The sequence below is a fragment of the Achroia grisella genome, unplaced genomic scaffold (assembly GCF_030625045.1).
Source record: "Achroia grisella isolate CSIRO2021 unplaced genomic scaffold, CSIRO_AGI_Agris_v1 utg511, whole genome shotgun sequence".
Lineage (NCBI taxonomy): Eukaryota > Metazoa > Arthropoda > Insecta > Lepidoptera > Pyralidae > Achroia > Achroia grisella.
The window spans coordinates 288489-313506 of record NW_026712905.1 but is presented as its reverse complement, the minus strand read 5'-3'; the positions used below and the strand labels follow the sequence as shown (position 1 = coordinate 313506).

General features: G+C 34.9%; 1 protein-coding gene across 2 annotated transcripts; it reads right to left on the bottom strand.

Moving 5' to 3' along the window:
* LOC131846435 (protein krasavietz) lies at nucleotides 1–24973 on the bottom strand. Of its 2 annotated transcripts, none has more exons than XM_059195726.1 (12): nucleotides 24737–24973; nucleotides 24335–24406; nucleotides 13903–14079; nucleotides 10262–10362; nucleotides 9147–9212; nucleotides 8482–8554; nucleotides 7936–8101; nucleotides 6919–7030; nucleotides 6374–6505; nucleotides 5424–5570; nucleotides 1464–1659; nucleotides 1–332 (listed from the first exon to the last, which is right to left on the bottom strand). In XM_059195726.1, the coding sequence occupies exons 2-12, from the start codon at nucleotides 24393–24395 to the stop codon at nucleotides 304–306; spliced, it is 1260 nt and encodes a 419-aa protein (XP_059051709.1). In that variant the 5' UTR covers nucleotides 24396–24406; nucleotides 24737–24973; the 3' UTR covers nucleotides 1–303. The 2 variants fall into 2 exon arrangements, with proteins under 2 accessions (XP_059051709.1, XP_059051710.1); XM_059195727.1 differs by lacking the exon at nucleotides 24737–24973 and adding an exon at nucleotides 24569–24711.
* Between the last annotated feature and the right edge of the window lie 45 nt (nucleotides 24974–25018).

The following is a 25018-nucleotide window of genomic DNA, read 5'->3' as shown; positions in this document are numbered from 1 at the left end:
GTGTGTTACCACAATTTATTGGAATTTTCCTAAAAAAATTGAATAAAAAATATTGTATTTCCTCAACATGTTACTTTAGAAATGAACAATAATACAGTTTCAGAAACGCCCGCGCGGCCTCGTCTGCCGTTTAACAATTATCATTATTATTTATATTATTATTATTATATAGTTATTATAGTGCGAGCGCGCGGGTGTCGGCGGCTCCGCCCCGTGTCCGTGTGTCCGTCGCTGCGTCTGTCTGTCCGTCTGTGTGGTCGGTCGGGGGGGCGTGTCTTGTCAGTCTCACTCGCTGCTCTTACACTAATCCTCTTCTTCACCACTCTCCGACTCTGAAAACCACAGTGTTTATTATTATTATATTATTGTGTTTATTATTATTAATACCATAATAGTGTAAATTAATTATTACACTAGCTGTCCCGGCAAACGTTTTGCCATATAAATTTAAGTACTAATATGACAATTAAAGAATAGGTGTTGGTCGGTAGAAGGGTGAACGTTTAGGGTTGTATGTATTTTTTAATGCAAAAATATAATGTTACGGGTGGACAACTCATATCACTTAGTGTGAAAAATAGATAGTAGCCGATTCTCAGACCTACTGAATATAAAATTTCGTAAAAATCGGTCAAGCCGTTTCGGAGTATGGTACTATACTTCTCCTAATATTCAGCGGCTGCTATCTATAGGACTAACATTGTGACACAACAATTTTATATATAACATTATTATATACTTCTCATAACAGACTTTTTATACGAGTACTGAATACGAACAGCCGTCATCAACGTTATGATTTGATATGAAATAACTGTAGTGCGGGCAGTGTGAACGAAGAGCGAACGGTCGCGTTCCGAGGATGACCCGCATCATACTATAGCACGCTTCGACACCGGGCCGCGCAATGTACGCGGGCCGGCTCTAATAGTGTGCATTGGACTTATAAGGTCACTTATATACAATCTAGTCTTTTTTTTTTGTGTAATATGGAGAGCTGATTGCTGTGCAAAATCCAACGGAATTGTACGGCAGTGATTCTAATTTATATATAAGCTTTATGCTATTACTATTTACTTTTATGTGTGTAATTACTAACATTAACTCTATGAAATTTGTAATACTAAGAAAATTGCAAAAAAAAAAGGTAGAAATAAATATTTTTTTTATATAATCTATCTGGACAATTTACACAGCACCATCTTGTCACAAAATAATAAGCAGAGCTTGTGTTATAGGTACTAGACAACTAATACATTTTATTTTGTAAATACATACATAATGTACACAGACAACACCCAGACCAATACACTACATGAGCACAATAGATCTATGTAGGTTGCAGTATTACAGGTCTTACACCTGACAATAGCCCAAAAATGTCGAATAAAAAATAGGCCCTATGCTATAAAAAAAAAACAGCAGGGGTTATATAATAAAAAATGGCAGACCAAATAACTCACCCTCCTCAGCACTCTGGAGCCACTCCACAAACTTCTTCATCTGGTCGAGGAACATCACCTTGCCCTTGCTGGAGTTCGGTTCGCGGTACCACTTCAGTATCACCTCCTCGGAGAGAACATTGGTCTTGTACAGCATCAGTACCAGCTTGCTGAATGCGCGCATGAAGCTCATGTTCTCGTAACAGTACTCTTGAACCTGTTTATTATTAAAAAAAATAAAAACTATACTTATTTTGCGATAAACATCTACATGAGTCGTATAGCTGAAAAAACCGCTAACTACCGTTATTTGCCAATTTTATGGTTACCTACTGATAAAATGCGGTTATTAAAGGTTAATTATCCGATTGCGACAAAGAAAAAGAGTAATAATCTGATGTTTTTTTTTTATACAGGAATATATCTGGTCTTAATAAATACCTCATCCTTAGGGATTTTATAATCCATTAAAATAGTCTAGTCGGTTATTTAACCGTTAATAACTGTTAGTGTTTCTCACTGTGATCTATTTATAATGCATTTAAAATCAATAAAATTAATAATAAATGATAGACCGTGTTGACAGAAAGAAAAGAAGTTTTTTATTTTAATTTTTAATTACAATTATATGGCTTTTATACAAAAAGAGGTTTCATGTGCTAACATATTGCCGAGGGCAAAATAATAATACAAGAACATTATAATTACTACAATACAATAATTAGCTTAATATTAATAATAATCTTAATATTATCCCGATCGGTAAAATTACAATTTTTGATGTACATATATATTTCTGATTATCTTACCCAACAGCTAATGAGGTGGTGAACCATTGGATATTATTAATGCTGTGAGAAGATTCGTTTGATGTACTTCCATAAAATACAGTAAGTAATTTATTTGTAATCATACTTAAACTTAAAACTCCATGATAGGGAAGAAAATATATTAGTTTATTTATTTGTGTACAATGGTTCACAACTTTTTCGGAACCTAAATTTAAATATTTATTTCTTAAATCACAATACAGGTTATAATATAATATATTTACTATTAATATATTCCTACTGAATATCTTTTCTAAGTGATACAAACGTTGCAAAGCTAAAACAAACGAATCTGCAGAATTAATACTATCAATGTTTGTTATTAATGATAATTTTATATCAAAACACTTATTTATTAAACTAACTGACTCTTTGAAAACAGTCTCACTACATTTATGCTCGGGGAGGGATTCGTTAAAACATTCTTCGCCTCCCATAAACGTTGGCTATTGCATTCTAAATCAGAGTAATCTTCTGAAGTATGTAAAACAACTGCATTATTTAATGATTCAACATTATTGAATGACCTGTATGAACCAGAAACAATGTAACCAAATCGTGTGTTAAGCAGTATAGGATCACATGGATTTCCTTCAATTTTACCATCTTTTAATGCTCGAAAGAATATATCCGAAGAAAGCAAGAGATCCACTTCACCTGGTACATGAAAGTTAATGTCTGCCAAGGCGACATTTTTGGGTACATTCAAATTTGTAATGTCAATATTATTCTGAGGGAGTTTTGTTGTAATGGTGTCAATAATGTAACAAGTTGCGAATAAACTAAATGGTTCGGTCATAGAATGAACATTAATATTTACACATTTATACAATTTATTAGATTTCTGACCAAGCGTAATAATGTTTTTACTAGATTGAGACTGAGGTAAACCCAGTATTTTTGCTAGTCGTGTGGTACAAAAAGAAGTTTCACTGCCGGAGTCAACCAGCGCTCGGACAGTATGCTTATTATTTTTTATATCAAATACTGATACTTGTACAGTAGGCAACAAAATATTGCTTACCTTATTATTGGTAGTGTGCATAATGACCTGTTCTTGTGAAGACTGTACTTCGCTTATACCTGCCTCACCATCAGATGCTACGAGCATAGCTGGTGGCGACGAATCCATGTGTAATAGCGTGTTATGAGAAACAGACTTACAGGTTGCACATTTAAAGTGATATTTACATTTTCCACCATGTGAAAATAAACATATTTTACAAATATTATTATTATTTACAAAATCAACGCGTTTATGAACAGACAATAAAATGAACTGAGGACAGTTATAAAGCCTATGACTCTGAGCACATAACTTACAAGTAATGTTAAAATGTTTTTTGTCTGCTGACTGTACATAATTATTTACACATTTACTTTTAGGTGGTTCTAACCCACACGATTCGAGAGCAACAGCTCTTTTATCTAAAAACAACAGTAGATCCGACATTGTGGGTTTGACAGTATGGTCTCTCTCGCAGTGATAGAGTTTGACTGTAAACGGATCAATTTTTCTACAAATAATATTAACTAGTAATGAGTCCCAGTATTCTGTGGGCTCGTTTAAATTTTTTAAAGCTGCTAAATTTTGTTTAACCTTAACAATTATATTTCTGTAATTACATGCGGTACCTCTATGAAATGGACTTATATCTAACAAATTATTTATATGATTACTTACTAATAAGAACGGATTATTATACCTATTCTTCAAAAGAAGCAGCGCATCTTGGTATGAATCGTTGCAAAGCGGTAAATTGTCAATTGTAGAGAGTGGCTCGCCTCGTAGATATTTCTTCAGGTATATTAACTTTTGTATGTCACTGAGATTATGGTCTTTGTGGATGACAGCAGTAAAGATCTCGATAAAAGGTATATACTCGGAAAGTTCCTTACCATCAAAAACTTTAATTTCTATGGGCGGCAACTTTGATATTGATGATGAAATGGTTGATGGAATAGACTTGGTGTGATGATTTAATGCAGCATTTAATTTAAAATACCGTTCCTCCATTTGAACTTCATCCTCATCATCATCAGGATCGTGGTACATGATGTCCGCATTAATGGCGGTATATTTTTTATAAGAATCCTCTAAAATTCCCTTACGGAGATGTAATGATTCAGTGTCAGCAACCCCTGATGAGAGAAACGTTTCCAACCGGGTAATGGTTGCCTTACAACGGCCGCGTTCGAAACGAAGTCTCTTGAGGTCAACTGTTGATTCTTGCACTGATGGATTAATCATTTTATTATATGGGTTTCGGCACCAATTTTGTTAGTGTTTCTCACTGTGATCTATTTATAATGCATTTAAAATCAATAAAATTAATAATAAATGATAGACCGTGTTGACAGAAAGAAAAGAAGTTTTTATTTTTATTTTTAATTACAATTATATGGCTTTTATACAAAAAGAGGTTTCATGTGCTAACAATAACGAAAAATGTATTTTTAACCGCTTGAATAGCGTTCATTAAGGTTACAAATTAATATAAAATAAATGTAGTGCGGGCAGTGTGAACAGAAAGCGATCAGTCGCGTTCCGAGGATGACCCGCATCATACTATAGCACGCTTCGACACCGGACCGCGCTGTGTACCCGGCCCGGCTCTAATCGTGTGCATTAAACTTATAAGACCGCTGATATACAGTATAGTCTTACTAATATTACAAATGTGGAATATGTGACTGTGGACGGATGGAAGGTTTGTTACACTTTCACGCAAAAACTATTGAATGAATTTTAATGAAACTTTACAATAATATATCTTACATATCAGATTAACACATAGGCTACAAATTTAGCGATATAGAAACTGCGGACCTAAAAATTAAAATTTTCTTTGTAACTGGAATAGCCACCTTATTGGCAACCATCGCCTATATACATAAACACTACGGCATCATGTTATTTCATGATTATGATACTGCTCGTTCCGCCCCACTAATCTGAAGAAGAGTCCGGTTTCTATCTCACACACCTCTCGTTAGCTCTATGGCGGCGGTGGACGGTCTTTTCATTAATAAATTCGATCCATTTGATAAAAAAATGTTATGATTTATTGAATTTCAAGGTCGAGAAATTCATCTCAACTACACACTACGTGCTATAATAATAATATAGCTAGTATGAAATAAATATTACCTTGGTGAGCAAAGCAATTTCAGACTTATCCGACTGCGCGAACGCGGCCAATAGCGGCGTGTAGTGCCTCAGATGTTTGGCCGCCTGTTCGGCCAACAACTCTTCCTTTTTATTCCACTCGCCGCGCGACATTACGCACTGCCAGATCTGAAATACGTCTTTCATTACCAGACTGCACTCTATGACGTTGATATTAAGGTCGATATTGGGTTATCAGGCTGCCGTATCGACATGGCGAAGTGATTTGTGACGTCAGCAGCGGTTAGAACGAAATACTCGTTCACCCCACGCCGGCGTCACGCGACACAACGCTCTGACTCGTCATCGGGTATCATCATTTGAAGTAATGTAATAAAAAAAAATAAACTGCAGAAATCTCCTATTTCAATAAATTCTTTAACTTTGTATTGCGCAATATCACGTAACCAACATGCGAAAAACGACTCTATTGCGTTTAGATAAAGATGTGTAAATAAATGATAAAGTAATTAACACATAGCAACCCAATTAAAATTACTATAAGAGTTGCACTGAGCGGAATTATGTTAGTAAATTTAAAATTGAGCATACAAGTATACAAAATCACATTTCATGGTCCTTCGAGCCTAAAGGCACGCTTATGTTCTGTTCGGTATTATATATATCGTATAGCACCAATATCTCTAACAAGAGACGAGTTACATAGCCACATCAAGTCCCAATAGTTTGTGTTACAGAAACTTACTACTACTAGACAACACTGATAGATATACTTAAATACATTTGGAGTACATATATTACACACAAAATATTGTCGTAGAAAAAACTCAGATCAATACAAACAATCGTAGCTGTGAATACAAATGCGAATATAGGGCGAGGTATCAAACCCGAGACCATCGGAATTAAAGTGTTGTGGTAAACCGCTAGAGCACCGAGGCAGTCTAAATATACATGTAAATGTTACTCACGATGGCGACGACTTCGTAGTCGGGTATGTCGTGTGCGGCGGCCATATCGCGCAACTCCTGGATGAGATAGCGAACTGGCTTCTCGTCTGCCAACTCATCCAGTAGGGTTTGCGTTAGCTGGCGGCGCGCCTCCTGCAAAATAACATACCGTGAGTAACGAGATGAGATGACACTGTCAACATCAGACTAGAGGGCATATATGTACCTACTAAAATATTTGTTGAAATATAAATCTACACACGTAATTGCAACATTTTTATTGTTACTTATTTTTGTCTCTGGAAGTAACTAGTATATAGATATAGGCTTGACCTAGTTTATTATTATTAAGCTTGCCAACTATACATCTTTATAAGTGCAATATAGAATCTATAAATAACATATATTATATTACAAATCTTTGAATTGCTCGGCATGTTCTATACTATAACAAGCATGTATTATACATATAAACCTTCCTCTTGAATCCGTTGCGTAATTTAAAAATCCTAAGCGCACAGACAGTACCGGCGACTGTTTCATACTATGTAAAGTTAAATACATACTTGGAAGGCCTGCGCGCGATGTAGTTTGAGCAGCTCAGCGAGACCTCGTGAACCGAACGAGGAGGCCAGCACATCCTCGCTGCGACGGTTGAGGGGCAGGAACTCCAGCAGCCTGTAAGGAACAAGACCAATAAGAACACATTAATGCACTGTAATCTTACTAATATTATAAACGCGGATGTTTGGAAGCAAGGATGGATGGATGTGTGATACTTATTCACGCAAAAACTGAATGGATTTTTATGAAACTCTACAATTATGTCATACATCAGAATAACATATGGTCTAATAAGGCACAGCTGGTAATATACATTTTATTCTAATAATACACCGATTATATCCCTAAAACAGCCACTCTATAGGGCCATTAAAATCGAAACAAATTACAAAGGATGCTGCTACAAACTGAATTCTTACTATAGAGATATTGTACAAAGGTGAAAATGCAGTCTTAAATATCAGTACTACTTGACAAAATAAACCTAATTTTACTATTTATTGTTGCTTTCACTGTAGCACCATTTATGACTCGGTCACAACAGTGCGACGAGGCAGTACATGGGGCATTTGTTCTCTCCCAACACTATTTAGCGATTCCATTGAAAAAACCACAAAATTAATAATGTGCAGGGAAATAAAGACCTAGCTACACACTAGGGTTTGGAATGCAATCATTGTAGGGTCCTATAGAACCTTCATAAACTAACAGACTATTAAACAATATCCTACTTCTATTTTGTATTATACTTATTTAATATAAACATAATTACAGTCCACATATTACGTTTAATTACCAGTCTAATGATCCGGCTCCAAGGACCATAAACTATAATAGCGCGCGAGTCGTTCTCGGTGGTGAAATATGACGTATGGGCGACCGATTCTGTGTTATTCATAATCTCAAGCCGCTTCGCAGCACTGCAGCGACCACTAAGTCGGCAGACTCCAGTCGCCAAAACCGACAATATACAAACTAAAATATTAAAAAAAAACACCTAGTGTGTGGCGGGTACACACCTGCCTTCCAGCTGTCCTCTCTTGAGGGCGGTGACGAGGGAGGCGACACCGCGCTCCTGCTTCACAGTGGAGAACACCTCCAAGACGAAGTCCAGCGCCAGGTTGTCCTTCAGCAGGTGTTCGTTCACCAGCACCAGAAGCACTGACGGCGGCACGCATCCGTTGCCTACGCAGACATTCAAATTGCAATTTTATTATCATATAGAGTTCAAACACAAACGTCTTCGTCGATACTTTTTCTACGGGAGACATGGCTGAAGTAGGAATCGAGAAACGAACTTCACAATAGCGCGGGAACAGGGATTGCATGGGAGTCATTACTATAATATGGACTAATGAACCCTTTACTAGCAATGTAACATATATTTAACTTACACGTGGTTATCCCTGAAAACGTAGTGTTAACTTCCTGGTGAATTTTCCACGGTGGGCTAATTGACCTGACCTCACATTTTTTATCATCAGGCGGGTGTACCATGCATTTTTTATCAATATTTATTTGAATATGAATGTATTATATTGTAAGACTACACAAACTTCACTTACATATCCAGAGTGCTGTCATTCGCGCCAGCTTGATACGTTGAGGGGGCTCGAAACCCTTCAGGTACACTAGGACCTGTAATAACAATTTAGATATTAACTAAAAACTAAGTATACCATCTTTTATTATTAATATAATATACTTATGTATGTATATACATTATTAGCCCATCATGCTTTAACCCCTAACAAATTGAAATAAAAAACATATTTAGTAAAGTAACTAGACAATATTAAAAAAAACACATTAAAACATACACATTAAAACATACTAATCAAATCATATACCACCCACGCGGCCTATTCAAATCATGTACCACCCTCGCCGCCTAAGACGAGGGGTTCCGCTAGGATTTTTTTTGCAAACACTACTATTTTTCTATTACATACATTTTCCTTGTAGACTCATCTGCATTTGTAACTGTGATGCATTTTTACTGCCGTCAAGTAGCTTGCTTTGTATGCAATTCGGTTTAAAGGTGAGATATGCCAGTGAAATTACTGGCTACAGAGGATCTGGAATAGATTTACTGTAATCCACTGCAATGGCAATAATGCATAGTGTCACATGACAATCTGATGTTCCTGTATATAGTTACCAATTACCATCATGTGGACCTACAGCTCGTTTGCCATTCCTTAAAATTACATAAAATGAATGCCCTTACCTTCTTCATCTCTTCCTCAAACATCTTCTCCAGGTATTTGTACCGACGCATCAGTTTCACAAACACCTGTAAATTTCACAGTTCATATAACAAATGTATGGAAAAAAAACATTTATGACTATTGCTTTATGAGTTCATTCAGAAGAAATTGAACGAGAAAGGTTTTCTCAACATATTGATTCAGGACTCTAGCCATGTTTTCATCATTTTGGTGATGTGGAATATTATTCCGATTTAGCACACCGCTTTACTTTCCTATCGTCGCGGGTTCGATTCTTCGCATAGTACAAACATTTGTATTCATGAGTATGATTGTTCGTATCTGTCTGGCTGACTTCTATGTATATGAATGTATTTACAAATATATATGTATCTCATCTTAAAAATATATATGCATCTAATCATGCTGTTCACTGAGTAACTCGACTCTTTCGTATCCCTGTGGCACCTAAAATGTATTTTAATATTTATTTTATGTTCTTATTTTATGTGTAAGTTAATGTGTTGTTTTTTTTATTATTATTATTCTTATGTGATATTTTCTTACACTTGTTAAATGAATTTTATTTGTACTCTCTTTGTGTTATGTGGATACGAATAAAGATTTTTACCTATCTATCTATCTAAGTCTTTATATCTGTTTCTAGTACCCAAAACACAAGGTCTGCTTACTTTGTGATTAGATGACGCCGAGTTAATTGTTCGGGGGTTTATTATTAATTTCCTTGAAAATATTGTTTGTTACCACGGGTACTTCCCTGCATATCTATGACAATAATTTGGTCCTAACAATCCTTCTGATTTTTAGACATATGTAGGAAGTTATGGGTATGCAGTAGGTCAAATATGTATGATTTTTTTATTGGGGTTTTCGGCTATTGTTAGGTTCTAGACCTGTATCACTGCGACTTACATTCTATTGTGCTCGTCCTTTTTAAGAATTCGCTACCTAGACTTGTCAGGGACAAGAATTGGAGGATATTCTTAGGACCGATGGTTAGTATCTCCTCTGGATACTTTCCTGGATAAAAATATTTCGTTTACCGCATGAGTGGGCTACAATATACGATGTTTAATGGCGTTTCGTGATATATATAGTGAAACGTTATATTCACCTGTTCGAAGTTACGCATGTTGTCCATATCGTCGTTGGCTGTGAAGATGCATGTGTTGGTCTTGGGCGACTCGCCGTCCATAGACACCGAGCCGCCGGGCACTGCGCCGCGGACAGACAAACAACCACATTACTAACATGTACTATATAGAGAATGTACAACAATATCAAAGTTATAAATCAGATATATTTACGAACGAACAAATGGTTTGTCAACATTAGGTTCAGGACTCTAGCCAGAATTTTCATCATGTGAAAGTAGATATAGCCCTTATGTTTATTATCTGTACATATAAATAAGATTGGAGTGTCTGTTTGTAATATTGAAATAACCGTTTTTCACTACATGCATATGAATATAAATACAGTACATACACCAATATAACATTTTTTACAATTTCTGTCTGCTGTTAGTTCTGGCTAATCTCTGAAATTACTGGACTGATTTTGACGGAAATTTATTGGCAGGTAGCTGATGTAATAAGGAGTAACTTGGGCTACTTTTATTTTAGAAAGATAAATAATGTTATATTCCACGCGGACGAAGTCGCGAGAACAGCTAGTTTATTTATATACACACTATCATCACAGGCATATGCCCAATACAACAGTGCATCCAATATTACAACACCGGTTTGGTACCATAGCATATAAAACAAAGTCGATGTCGCTGTCTGTCCGTCCCTATGTATACTTACTTAAATCTTTAAAACTACGCAACGGATTTTGAAGCGTTTTTTTAAAATACATAGAGTGATTCAGGATGTTTGGATTTACATATACATAATACATGTACAACCCGTGCGAAGCCGGGGCGAGTAACTAGTAGCATATAAAATACAATGCGGTCTAAAGACTACATGCAAATAAATTCGTTCCCTTTGCTACTTGATTGAGCCGATTGATGTTCACGCTTGATCCCCAAGAGGTAAGCACAGAGAAGCATACCTGCAACTACGCCAAATAGGGGGAAAGGGGATTGTTAGTAATGTGGAATGATCTCATTGCTAGCAATGTACCATGTCAGGTTGACCTCCACGCGGTTCCCCCTGGAAACCATCGTGATAAATTCCTGGTAAATTTGTCACGATGTGCTAACTGACCTGACCTCATGCTCATCCTATCATCCTCCACTGGTGCCCCGCCAGCGTAAACCGTTAGCGCAGGCGGTGCACCATTCAATTATCATCCATAAAAAAAAATTACGCCAAATATATTCTAATATTGGAGTTAGACATTCTAAACAGTCTGAATACCTCAGTCGTATCTAATATATGCTGCACATACGACAAAAATATACTAAAAGTTGGTTAAATATATATTTAATCGCTTAATGTGTTTATGTATATGCTTAGGTTGTTATGTATTTATATAGTAATATATATTTGCTTTAATATATTTAGTATAGTATCGTTTTATATATGTATTATAATATGTAGATTTATTAACTGTACATAGTAATATTCTATTTGTGTATTTAGGACTCTTGCACTACCATTATCCGCTAAATATGTCCACTGTCGCAGCGTTAGGTTGGCTGGAAGAGATCTCTTTCAGATATAAGCCCACCCTTGCTCACATTTTTATTTATAAACAAGCTGTCCCGGCAAACGTTTTTTGCCTTAAAAAAAAAAAAATTAGGGATGGACTACCCCTAACATTTAGGGGGATGAAAATAATTGTTAGCCGATTCTCAGACCTACTCAATACGCTCACAAAATTCAGAATCGGTCAAGCCGTTTCGGAGGAGTATGGGAACGAAAACTGTGACACGAGAATTTTATATATAAGATATGTTGTTTCTTACTATATATAAGAGCAATAAAGAATATATAATTAAATTGTAACCTTGGAGCTAGACTTGATAAAAGGTCTACGTCACCAATTCCAACCGTCAATCAATTTAGCTTTGTAATGTATATTTCGCTTGAAGAGTTAGATATGGCAGTGAAATCACAGTAGAAGCATGACCTCTTAGTCAAACGTGTCACACACAGTCATCCTGTGATATCCGTTGTGCCGTTCATATATATAGTTTACCATTTACCATCAGGGGACCGTCAGCTTATTTACCATTCCACTTAGAAAAGGAAACTAGACAAATCGAACTTCATAAATACCTTTTGACATAGCTTTCAGTACGATTTACATACATTACATAAAATATGTAAATACAGTAATGTCTCTATAACACAGTGGATTGGTCTCGCGTTATAGGAAAACGCGTTGTATGAGCATTCCCGTATAACGTCTCGCGTTATAGGAGCATTCCCGTATAACGCGTTTTACTCCGCATAAACACAACGCGTTACGTATAAATTATTTACATCTAACTTTTCTTACAAAAGTTAAAATCGAATATTAAGAATAAAAATTATATTATGAACAAACAATGCACGTTTTATTAAATTCAAACTAAACTAAGAGCATTTAAAATAATAAAAATCTTATGCGTATGAACAAAAAAAAAATATGTACTCAATTTCGAAGTACAGAAATGTAATGTGAGAAATACCCGTTTGTATGGGGAATACTCGTGTTATATGGAGAATAGAAGAGAAAATGCGTTATGGGAGTACCGTGTTATAAGGGTAATTACTGTATTACTAACAGTTTCAGTATCCCATCAACATAGCTAATCGATCTATAATATATAAATATCTCATAGATTTTATTGTGATTAGATACCAAAAACACTGTAGTTATGTAGACATTAATAACAGTTTCAGTATTGACTAACGGGTTCAACACCTCGCCTTGTCATATAAACGTACAGCTTTACGGCCTCGACCCCGTACAAAACCATTAAATGCCAACATTGGATCAATCACCCTATATCCACTGCGCAAATAATACCTACGCTTCTCCATAGTAATGAATACACAACCAAATTTCATTCACCAATCATATTCAATGACTAGCTGTTCCCGCGACTTCGTACGTGTGGAATTTAATTTAAATTCCACACGTAAAAGTAAAATATTTTAAAGTAATATTAGGTACTACTACTAAGTTACTCCTTATTACATCAGCTACCTCCTTATTACATCAGGTCCAGCCATTTCAGAAATTAACCGGAATAGAGAGACATACAAAAATTGTAAAAAATGTTATTTTGGTGTATGTATCGTATTTATATTTATATGCATGTAGTAAAAACGTTTATTTTAATATTACAAACAGACACTGCAAAATATTATAATCTATACATATAAATTTTTATTTACATGTATAGATTATAATTTTTTACATGTTTTATACATTTTGTATGAACAAATTAATAAATAGTATAGACTTCTCTGGATGATGAAACAACTACATCCTCTAGGATTTTAATCTATTCTATCCATTAAAATAGACCGATCAGGTGAAATAGCTAGAATTGAGAAAGGCTTGTTCTGGAATTTTTAGTTGAGCCTTCTTTTATAAAGTACTAAGCTACTGAAAATATTATACTAAGCATAAAATGCGGTTAATTAACCGTTAATAACGAAAGATGCATTTTTAACCGCTTGGTTAAAATCAATAACCACCTTTGCATCTATACACATCTCTATCGACCCTCTGACGTGGGGATCGGATTTTGAAGATTTCCGCACAGGAATTTTTGAAGGTAATTAAAAAAAAAAGTGCTGTACTTACGTAGCAAGCCGCCCGCGATGAGGACATCAAATATGACCTCCCCATAGCGGCGGTAGTCAAGTTTGGAGCCTGCCGAATCTAGGAACTTGTAAGCCGCGTCGAGGTCACCGCCGGCGCGCTCCAGCCCCTGCACCAGCGCGTCGCGGAACCCGTTAGGGTCATACTTCTCTTTCTCATCTGGGAAAGAACGACATGTAACATTATTAATTCTGTTTCATATACTTTTCAAAGGGGATATTTCGTTTATGCATGAGTGGGCTACAACCACATGTGTAGTGGCGTTTCCTCTTCTGCTTGGCAAAATCTGTAGATTGATGTTAAGTTAAATACATAAGGTCACCTCACTATTGAAGCAATCTACGATTTAATGAGGTGTCGCTACATAATAAAGGCATCGTGGTAAGTTGCCATTTGCTACAATAGACTGACTGGAACTCATGTTCAACCTATCATCCTTTACTGGTGCTCCGAAAGCCTAAATCGTTGGCAATCCATCCATCAAATCTTCCATTTCACTATCATTCATTAAAAAAATATGTAACTAAGAAAAGCACCCTGACTGATACAAACATCATCATCTGCTTCTTCCTTATCCCATTTAGTTGGGGTCGGCGTAATATATTTTTCTCTTCCATTCATATCTGTTCGCAGTCATCCCGTTATTTACTCCCTTAGGTAAGCATACCATCTTTCACACAGTCCATCCATCTCTTTTTCGGTCTTCCTCTACCCTTATAACCATCCACATTCATATGTAACACCGTCCTTAGGATATGATCTTCATTCCTACGCACTACATTACCTGACTGATACAAACATCATCATCTGCTTCTTCCTTATCCCATTTATTTGGGGTCGGCGTAATATGTTTTTCTCTTCCATTCATCTCTGTTCGCAGTCATTCCGTTATTTACTCCCTTTCTCACCATATCATCTTTCACACAGTCCATCCATCTCTTTTTCGGTCTTCCTCTACCCTTATAACCATCCACATTCATATGTAACACCGTCCTTAGGATATGATCTTCATTCCTACGCATTACATTACCTGACTGATACAAACAATCATAGTCAATAATATAAATGTTTGCGCGTGCCAGGACCGAACCCTACTATTGGAAGTAAAGAGGTGATCTAAATCGCTAAACCACCGAGTTCGTCACAATAATATAATATTACAAATACTTATTAATATAATAGCCCCTATCGACAGAGAATCAAATCGTACTATGCATATGGTAGACGATACAATTTGAGACACCCTATCGATATTTTACATAAGCATCATTTTAGTCTGTGTATATAATCATTATACATAAATTTTACGTGTCACGTTGTTTGTCGCAATGAACTCGTAAACTACTGAACCGATTGCAAATTTTAATTGCACATTGCCTGCAATTATCATTTTAGTCTGTGTATATAATCATTATACATAAATTTTACGTGTCACGTTGTTTGTCGCGATGGACTCCTACTACTGAACCGATTGCAAATTTGATTTGTATATTGTGTGCAATGTGATCCAACTTGAAAGTATATTTTATTCAAGAAACTATTATTTTATTCAAGAACCTTAGCCACAGCAACGCGTGGCAGGGTCTGCTTGTTTAATTACAAAGTTGGCAACGTAATAAATAGTAATATCACGTGTAATACAATAAAATAAAAATTACTATGTATGACAAGTGTGATACACAAATAAATAAATCCTGATAACTTTATGCAGATACTACGATGATTATTATTATGTTATCATATCATGTATAATGTATAAATCTGTTTTGTAATACGGATCAAAACATACAGATTACGTAGTATGATTAAATTCTAGAATATTCAAGTCAAGTCTAGTGGTAATATAATTAAATTAAGTATTTATTAATTAAAAAAATAATGCACAAATAAAGGTGCATATTTTGGACTAAACACTTTGAGGTCTGTCTCTCTCTGCCCAATGGTTGACTGGGAGAAAATTTCCAGTCAACCATTGAGCAAACAGAGATTCATGTCGGCAGTGCATTATCTATTATATATTTATAGCCTTATATAAAAAATCCAATACTAATAAATAACCCTGGACAGTTAACACAGCGACATCTAGTCTCACATTAGAGCTTGTGTTATGGCTACTAAACAATTGATATAAAAATACTTAGATATATATTTTTTTGTAAATACATACATAATATGAATAGAAAACAACCAGGCCAATACAAATAATAATAATCGTGAATATAAATGTTTACACCGTGTGGAATCGAACCCACAACTATAGGAACTGAAGCGATGTGGTCAACCACTATACCGATCAAATGTAGGTATTATATTAGATTAATCTACATTTTTGTCATTATCTCAATAAAAAAAAGTTATATATTAATATATCAATATTAAGGGATGGCAAAACTTTTTTTTAAATATAGGGAAGTATGACTACTTTTTTTAAAAGTGAGCGTACAAGTTTTACTACTCGAGGACTATGGTTATCATCTGACTAGTAATATGGTATCAGTTATAAACTTTAGTTGTAAGTTATAAATAAGTAAAGCGAGCGGATTTTATGTGGCTAACTCATTATCGGATACTCATACTCGGATGCCTTCCGTACGTAAAATCATTGGAGTCTGAGACCATGGGCGGTGTCAATGGCCTAATAACGGTACCATAACTGTCTACATACTGCAGAACTAATTGTAGGCTCACCGACAAAATATATACACATAAATATATACTGTGTCCGCGACTTTATCCGCGTGGAATATACTAAGACGAGTGTACCATTCCATTAAAAAATATATAGAACTACATAATTAATGCATCGTTCGTTCATGCTCGGTCAAGCGTTAATTACATCGACACGTCGCTTCGCTTCGTAGACATACATACATACATGCATGCATGTATATTACTGACAAGATATGGTCACCTGACAACGTCTATATTTGTCACCAGTTCAACACTTCCTTGTTCACCAGATAAGATAAACACACCGTGAGACGCCGTTTTATTGTCGCCATTTACCTATTTATGTAACGATAGTGTATCGTTACGCAATATGTGCTAACGTTATCATTTTTTTTATAGTATATCTTTTTTTGTAACTGGAATGGGCAAAGAAGCCTTCGAATACCAACTGACAGTTTTCGAGAGTTCTCACAGCGACCACATCGTTTTCCCGAGTAGAAACAAACCCCAATGTGCGGGACTGTGTGTAGGGCGCTGGGGTCGGTGCAGCCAACTATGGTGGTAATTAAAAGCGCAAGATGGTGGTAATTAAATAGGTACATGTGGGGGAAATAAGGTTGACAGTAATGTGAATTCATAAACCCATTGCTAGCAATATACCGTACCAGGTTTACCTCCACCTTCCCCCTGGTGAATTTGTCACGATGGGTTAACTGACCTGACCCGATACTCATCCAATAATCCTCCATTGGTGCCCCGCCAGCGTAAACCGTTTCCACACACTATTTAACTATCATCCATATAAAAAAAGTAGACCTACACGTGGTTCGCCCTGGAAACCATTGTGTTAAGTTCTTGGTGAATTTGTCACGAACTACCTGACCTAATCTGATACTCATCTTTTCATCCTCCACTGGTGCCCCAGCGTAAAACATTACCGCAGGGGGGTGCAATTGCAGTTTTTATGTTATGTGCATATTGCGATCTCTGTAATTGCATCCATCATATTATTCCATTACACACCTTTCTACAAAGCGCTGTATTTTTATTTCGCATCGATATCAACTTTAACACCATTATATTATCAATTTAAAGAAACATAGTTAGGTGAAACCATAGATGACATGTGATCCCAGAGCGTCCGTATTCACCCTAACGCCTATTGTAATAACACGGAACAACCGGAGTGGAACCACGACACTTTCCCCACACACCATAGTGATACGCTTTCTACAATTATTGTACACTAGCTGATGCCCGCGGGTTCTTCTGCGTAGTATTAACAGTTCGAGGAAGACAACCATGCATTGAGCATTTAGCGTTTTTTTTTAATAACACGGGAATTCACCATCATATTTTTTATATAGTTTGTGGTCTCTTTAAACTGTACACTATATGATGTCATATCAACACTGATATCATTCCTACCTATCCTGTGAGTCAAGCTATCAAAAAGTTTATTAAGTATACGTGATGATACTGTGTTTATAGTTTGCGGATATGAATACTCTCTCTCTCTCCTAAAGATATCTCAATTTAAGAGCCGGGCTAGGGTCAGAGATGCTCCCAAATGGTAAGGGACCATTTCCCACAAATTTCCAATTCCATCAATAACTTTAATTGTTGATACGAAACGACTATTTCATTCTTTCTAAAAGGAAGAAGTTTAAAATTTTGTAACATTACTTAAATTTTAGTATTAAGACACGAAATTATAAGTATTAAAATTTGAAAAAACCGTAACTGGTACTAAATATGTATATATAATATAATATGTAATATATATTTTTAAAAACATACTTAAATACAATAGCAGTCTGTTGAAATACAGGACTAGTCTTCAGGTAGTCTCACGACACCAATTCTATTGTTCGCACGTCTTTGAAGCAACTAAAAAAACATGTCTTTTGTCTCGCTCAGACTCTGCGCTCTATGGTATAGTGGAGGGGACAGCTGACATTTAAGGCCGAGTTTTTATAGTATCTGTACTCCATACTAAAATTTTAAATGCGAATTGGTACTTTTCCATGATTAACGGCTGAACGGATCTTAATGTAATTTAACAAATATAGACTGTTCTATGAAGACCATATAGGTTACCTTTTATCTCAAAAAATAATCCAGCAGGGGAGTAAAATAGGGGATGAAAGTTTGTGCAGACGAAGTGCAGGGAAATAGCTAGTTAATTATAAATGCCAAATGGTCTGTCTGCCAGTCTTTTTGTTAGATAGATAGATAAAACTTTTATTTTGCATTAAAGGTTGTTAATCTCGGAGGGGGTGAAATGGAGGACGAAAGTTTATGCAGACAAAACAGGCATAGCTAATGCATTATAAATGCCAAATCGTCTGTCTGTCAGTATGTATCTTAGATAGATAGATAAAACTATAATTGCGTTAAAGGTTGTTACTTTTTCATTACCAAATGGCTCAACAATTTTTAACTGAATTTGATATGAAGATAGATCCATCACGAGGATGTACCTAGGCTGTTATATCTCAAAAAATAACAAAGGGGTGAAATAGAGTGTAGCGAACTCCATGATGGATTTTTATATTATTTTGAAATATTATAATAATTTTTTTTCTTAATCTTTTTTGTAACAATCTATTATATATCTCCGTATTTTTCCTCATAAAACCTTTGATACCTCTAACTCACTAAACTTTTTTGTGTCGTAGCCCCCTTGCCATATTTTTCAGTTTTGGGTAGACCCCCCCATTCTTAACTGGTATTGATTTTTGTAAATTTCTAACTGTAGTAAAGTTTAATGTTAAAAACAAAGTAAAAACAACAAGATGACCGCTGCCGTAGACCCCTAAGGGGGTTGATACAGACCATTTTAGGAATCTCTGCTCTAACTCATCAGGTATATTAGATACCTTCAAAGGGATGAACCATAAAGATTGTGGAGACGAAGTCGTAACAATTAATATTATTAACAGTAATAATTTCACAGCTTATTTTCAACATGGCCATATGTCTTTCTAGACACATATGGACATGACCGGATCGGCGCCACTTTAGGTATTTGCCCATATGTCGTGTTGCTATAGCAATTGAGATCACACATTTGTTTTGTAATTACAAAGTAAACGGCGTCAACAATGTACCATATCATTATCATCATTACATAGTATGAAACAAAGTCGCTGTCGCTGTCTGTCCCTATGTATGCTTAACTCTTTAAAATTACGCAACGTATTTTGAAGCGGTTTTTTTTAAATATAGAGAGTGATTCAAGAGGAAGATTTATCTATACATGTACATCCGTGCGAAGCCGGGGTGGGTAGCTAGTAGTAGTATAAAAAACCTTCACGCCTGCTATACCAGACAGGGTACTCAGATGTAGGAGCCACTTTAGGTATTTGTCCATGTGGTGTTGCTATAGCAATTTATACTACACATTTGTTTTATAATTACAAGGTAAACCTTCACCCCTGTTATTCGAGACGTGGTGTTCAGAGACATTGTCGACCTCGGTGTTCTAGCGGTCTAGCACACCGCTTTACGTCCGATGGTCGCGGGTTCAATTCCTCGCAGGGCATAAACATTTGTATTCATGAGTATGATTGTTTGTATCGATCTGGGTATTTTCTATGTATGTAATAAATATGTATACGAAAAAAAATAAGTATCTTTGTATTTGTATAAGTTAACCCATAACACAAGCTTTAGCTAGCTTAACTTGGGTCTAGATGACGCTGTGTGAATTGTCCTGAGATTATTATTATTATTGTCGGAAGTGAACGCAACATTGGATATAAATTTCGTTGGGACGTCTCATAAGATCTATATAGAGAATAGTAAATGAAATTGTTCTTATAAGTGTTTCCATTACCGGAGAGTTAGACCTATTAATTCACACATATCTGATGTCAGTCAGGGTAACTCAGGGGTTTAAGTCAGGATGATAGTCAGAATTATTAAAGTAAATTTTAAGAATAACATTGTGTTTGTTCTATAAAACTGAACATTCGACTTTGACTGTCAACTCCGTGGTTATTAAAAATAGAAACCTTTGTACGGTTGATAACCTTATTGCTAACTTAACTTACTTAAATATACATACATAACATGTAAGCATATTATTGAAACAGGATCGTAAATTATATAATATATGACTGCCTCGACGGTCTAGCGATTAAAAATACCATCTTACTTGCAATGGTTAGGTTCGATTCCTCTCACGATAAACTTGCACAGGATTTTCACAGGGTTTATTATGCAACAAAGCAAGTAGAAGACTCATGAAACTGTATAAATTTCAATAAGTAACAAAGAGTAAGTTTTTTTTTGTTAAATTTATAATTCTCACATAACCGCGTAGTAACATGAAGTTTTTAACAAATATTTTCTTAAGACTTATTAGATTAATATTATTTTGTTTAATTCAAAGTAATATAATTCCATTTACAGTAACAATAGTGAAACGGACTGAAAATTTTTGAAAAAATTTTATTCGATAAAAAATTAATTTCGTCTAGGACAATATGTTGTGTGTATTTTCTACTATACCTTTTACTAACTAACTCTAACCAATACAAATACAATGTTTGGAACAAACAAGTCTGGGAATCGAACCTGAAACCATTGGAACTTGAGACCAAAAACAGCTGCAACACCAACGCCAGGGGGGAAAGGGGATTGTTAGTAATATGGACTGATGATCTTATTGCTAGCAATGTACCATGTCAGGTTGACCTCTACGCAGTTCCTTCTGGAAACCATCGTGATAAATTCTTGGTGAATTTGCGAGGATGGGCTAACTGACCTGACCTCATGCTCATCTTATCATCCTCCACTGGTGCCCCGCCAGCGTAAACCGTTAGCGCAGGCGGGTGCACAATTTCATTATCATATATAAAAAAAAACCAACGCCATTATAATTATATAACAATGATGACGTAACGCTATTTCCTTAGAGTAAAAATTGTAAGGTTAACAATATACCAGTTAATGGAGATGAGTTTATAATATTATCAACCGAAATGATTGTCAGAAATCTTTGCAAATAAAGGCCATGGTGATTCATAGCCAAGTGTCATAACAATAACAACAATTACACATACACCTTCAGATAAAATAAACTGGCTTCTATATACATAAAAGAAAATCATAAAAAATATTAATGGAAAAAAAATTTTCATGCCTAAAATGTCCGACATTAATAAATTATTTTTTTATATTTGATAAGATAAGTATAGAGTCTTTGTTGATACTGCACCATTTGACAGTCTATCTGATGGAAAAATTATAAAATATATTATAAATAAAATTGGAAAAAAATAACATTCATAAGCGGCTAATATAACGTCATACATGAAAATAACATTACCATTTTTTTATTTTTGATTTTTTGATTTGATAAATAATAAGTCATCTTAGAAAAAATAATTAAATTCAGAGAACTTTAGTATGTAATAAATCTATACATTTGTTTAGTAGCCTTGCATACATTACCATTTCAAGTACATAAATAATTGCTCAGTGGCTGAAAGATCTAAGACAAAGTAACCCATACAATTGTATTTTTTTGCTACTATTAAACACATTTATGATAACATATAACTTATATCAAAAAGATTAGCGAAAAAATTAGATGTTCGTCATGTTATATCAACTAAGGAAAATGACAAGAGCTCCAGCAACAAGAGTGCAGCTCTTAAAGTATTAATGAACCTTGATTGACCTGAATAATAGTGTCTTACTTCATGCCAAAAACTAGTTATATAAAAAGTTTCATGATGATTAGTTTAGCCGATAAGTTGTTATGAATAATAAAACTGCCAGTGTGTTTGTGTTGCGTAATTAATTTTATAAATTACTCGGAATAAATAGAACATGTTATATTTTTTGAAAATATTTAATGCAAACATATGGCTTGTTTAAATGTTTATTTAAACATGTGTCAAGCAGTTTCAGGAAAATAATGACTATTTATAAATGGAGGTCATGATGAATCACTGTCTGTAATTTCACAACACTACTGAAACTAAAATGTAAATACACTAAACAATATCCTTATATTTACAACATTATAAATTTAACAAACATTACAATAGTTTGTACATTTTTTCAAACAATTCTAATGCTGTTGGTCCATAATTCCATAGACTATAACCTCTAATATCAAAGATGTCACAACCTTATGAAACAACATGACAAGCTCTATGGTGTAGTGGGTTAGCACACCACCTGACTTTCTGATAGTAGCAGGTATGATTCCTCACATGGTGCAAAAACTAGTATTTATGAATATTATTATTTGTATTGCTCTGGGTGTTCTTATATTATGTATGCAATTACAAAAAAATAAATATATTTAAGTAGTCACATCATTTGTCTAGTACACAAGTTAAGTTCTGCTTGGCTAAGATATAATACAATTATTATTACAAGCCTTATTCATAATGCAACTTGTTCTAAGAGCTACCACTAATATAAAAGTAAATTAAATGTAAATAAAAAAGATTTTTTTTTAGAAACTATGTCATATTTATCAAAGCCTAATATAGCCTATAAAATAAATTTCAATGTTTTAGTTTTAAAAAATGATGATACTTCCTAAAAGTAAGCTATGTCCTTTCTCAGGGTCTAGACTATCTGTGTACCAAATTTCATTTAAATCCGTTCATGTGGTTGTAGCTTGAAAGCAAGACAGACAAATATTATAAAAGCAAGTCGTGTTGACTTTTGCTTTTATAATATTAGTAATGATATATATCTGTCTGTAATACAAATAATTTAAATACTTAATATGTTATGTGACTAACAAATATTTAAACAGAAACCAAGTTATAATCCATTAGTACATACTGGCCTGAGACTACATACTGACTTAGTTTTATATCAATAGTGGCTATAAAACACTGATTACTCATATCAATATCCTGCCTGCTCTTTGTTGTAAATTCATAATTTACTTATTGGATGCAAGAACCAATTCTACCAGTAGGTAATAAAGTTCAAACCTGCATTTGTCTCTGCATCAAACAATAAATTTACCAACAAAGGAAGTACATATATCCATTAATTGGGATTTTCATAAGCTGGTATTTTTTTTATAGTGTTAGTGTATTAGTGTACGCTGGCGGGACACCAGTGGAGAATGATAGAATGAACATGAGGTCAAGTCAGCCCATCGTGGCACATTCAAGAATTTATCACAATGGTTTCCAGAAAATAATAAATATGTTCTTAATACATTCTTCATATGCTAGAGATATTTCAAAATATAATGACTACATTTACCCACTAATTTAGTTTTTCAAAAGAGGGTATTAATATATTAAATTACACCAACATTTTAGAGTCACAAACACAAAATATAACCAAAAATGTCCTCACTACATTATTCATAAGATTTCAGATATTTCAAAATAATGATGATGATGCTAATAAAAAAAAACATCACTAACTTCATAAATTTAAAAATTCAGGTAGCATGGAATCAATATACCTATAATTTAAAGTAATACGATGCATCAAAATGGGGTAGATGATAAACGTAAGTTCAGATGGACATGTAATAATTAATAGTAAATTATACGATAAATAACCTATGTACATAATTCAGGATGCAAATGTTCTTTGTTTGATAAACAAATGATGTATAACCGGGCTGACACACTTAGAGAAGGAAAATAATTCGCCTTCGTGCTTTCATGGTCAAGGTGTTCACCGACGATGCGACCGACTCAATGACATGGGAAGTAATCGTTAAAAAATCATAGAAACTCACCTCTTTTTCTGGTCTTGATCCGTTGACCCGATAATACTGGTTTTTCTACCTTCTGACTCATACAATTTATTGCTGAAACAAAAACACGTGGCAATTAGGATAATGAGAATAATAACATGAAAGGTGGTGCCCGTTAGGCGCGGGGTCGTCGCCCCGTTGCGCCACGGAATTCACAGCAAGCAAACTAGGGACATAGCCTTCGTACTTATGGCGTCTTCTTGACGCTCTACTTACTGTAAAATTGGCTGTTTCTTGGACAAGGGATAGATTGCCCGAAGAAATATCGTATATAGTTGTCAAGTTCACAATATTCTACACACAGCAAGGACTGCAATTGTGTCCAAAAACTTACGCACCTAACGCGTTGCGCAAACTACTTTCAATGTGTGCACGAATACTTACATATTGACAGGTTATGTAGGAGCCTTTTACTCCTTTTGCGAGTTCTCTTGGACTGCGCCTGTTCAGAAAAGAAAGAAACGCTTGCTACGTTCTCTATTCCCTTGGGGTAGAGACAACGCGAACGTGTACGGAGTCACCGGATTTCCGGTGCGATTATGACGAGTTATTCAAACAGCCTGACTGAGATTAACTTCTAGAATAATTATAACATTCTGTTTTAGTAATTATAATAATTTCTCGTGAAACAAACACGTCAAATAATTTAAAAATACAAAATACAGG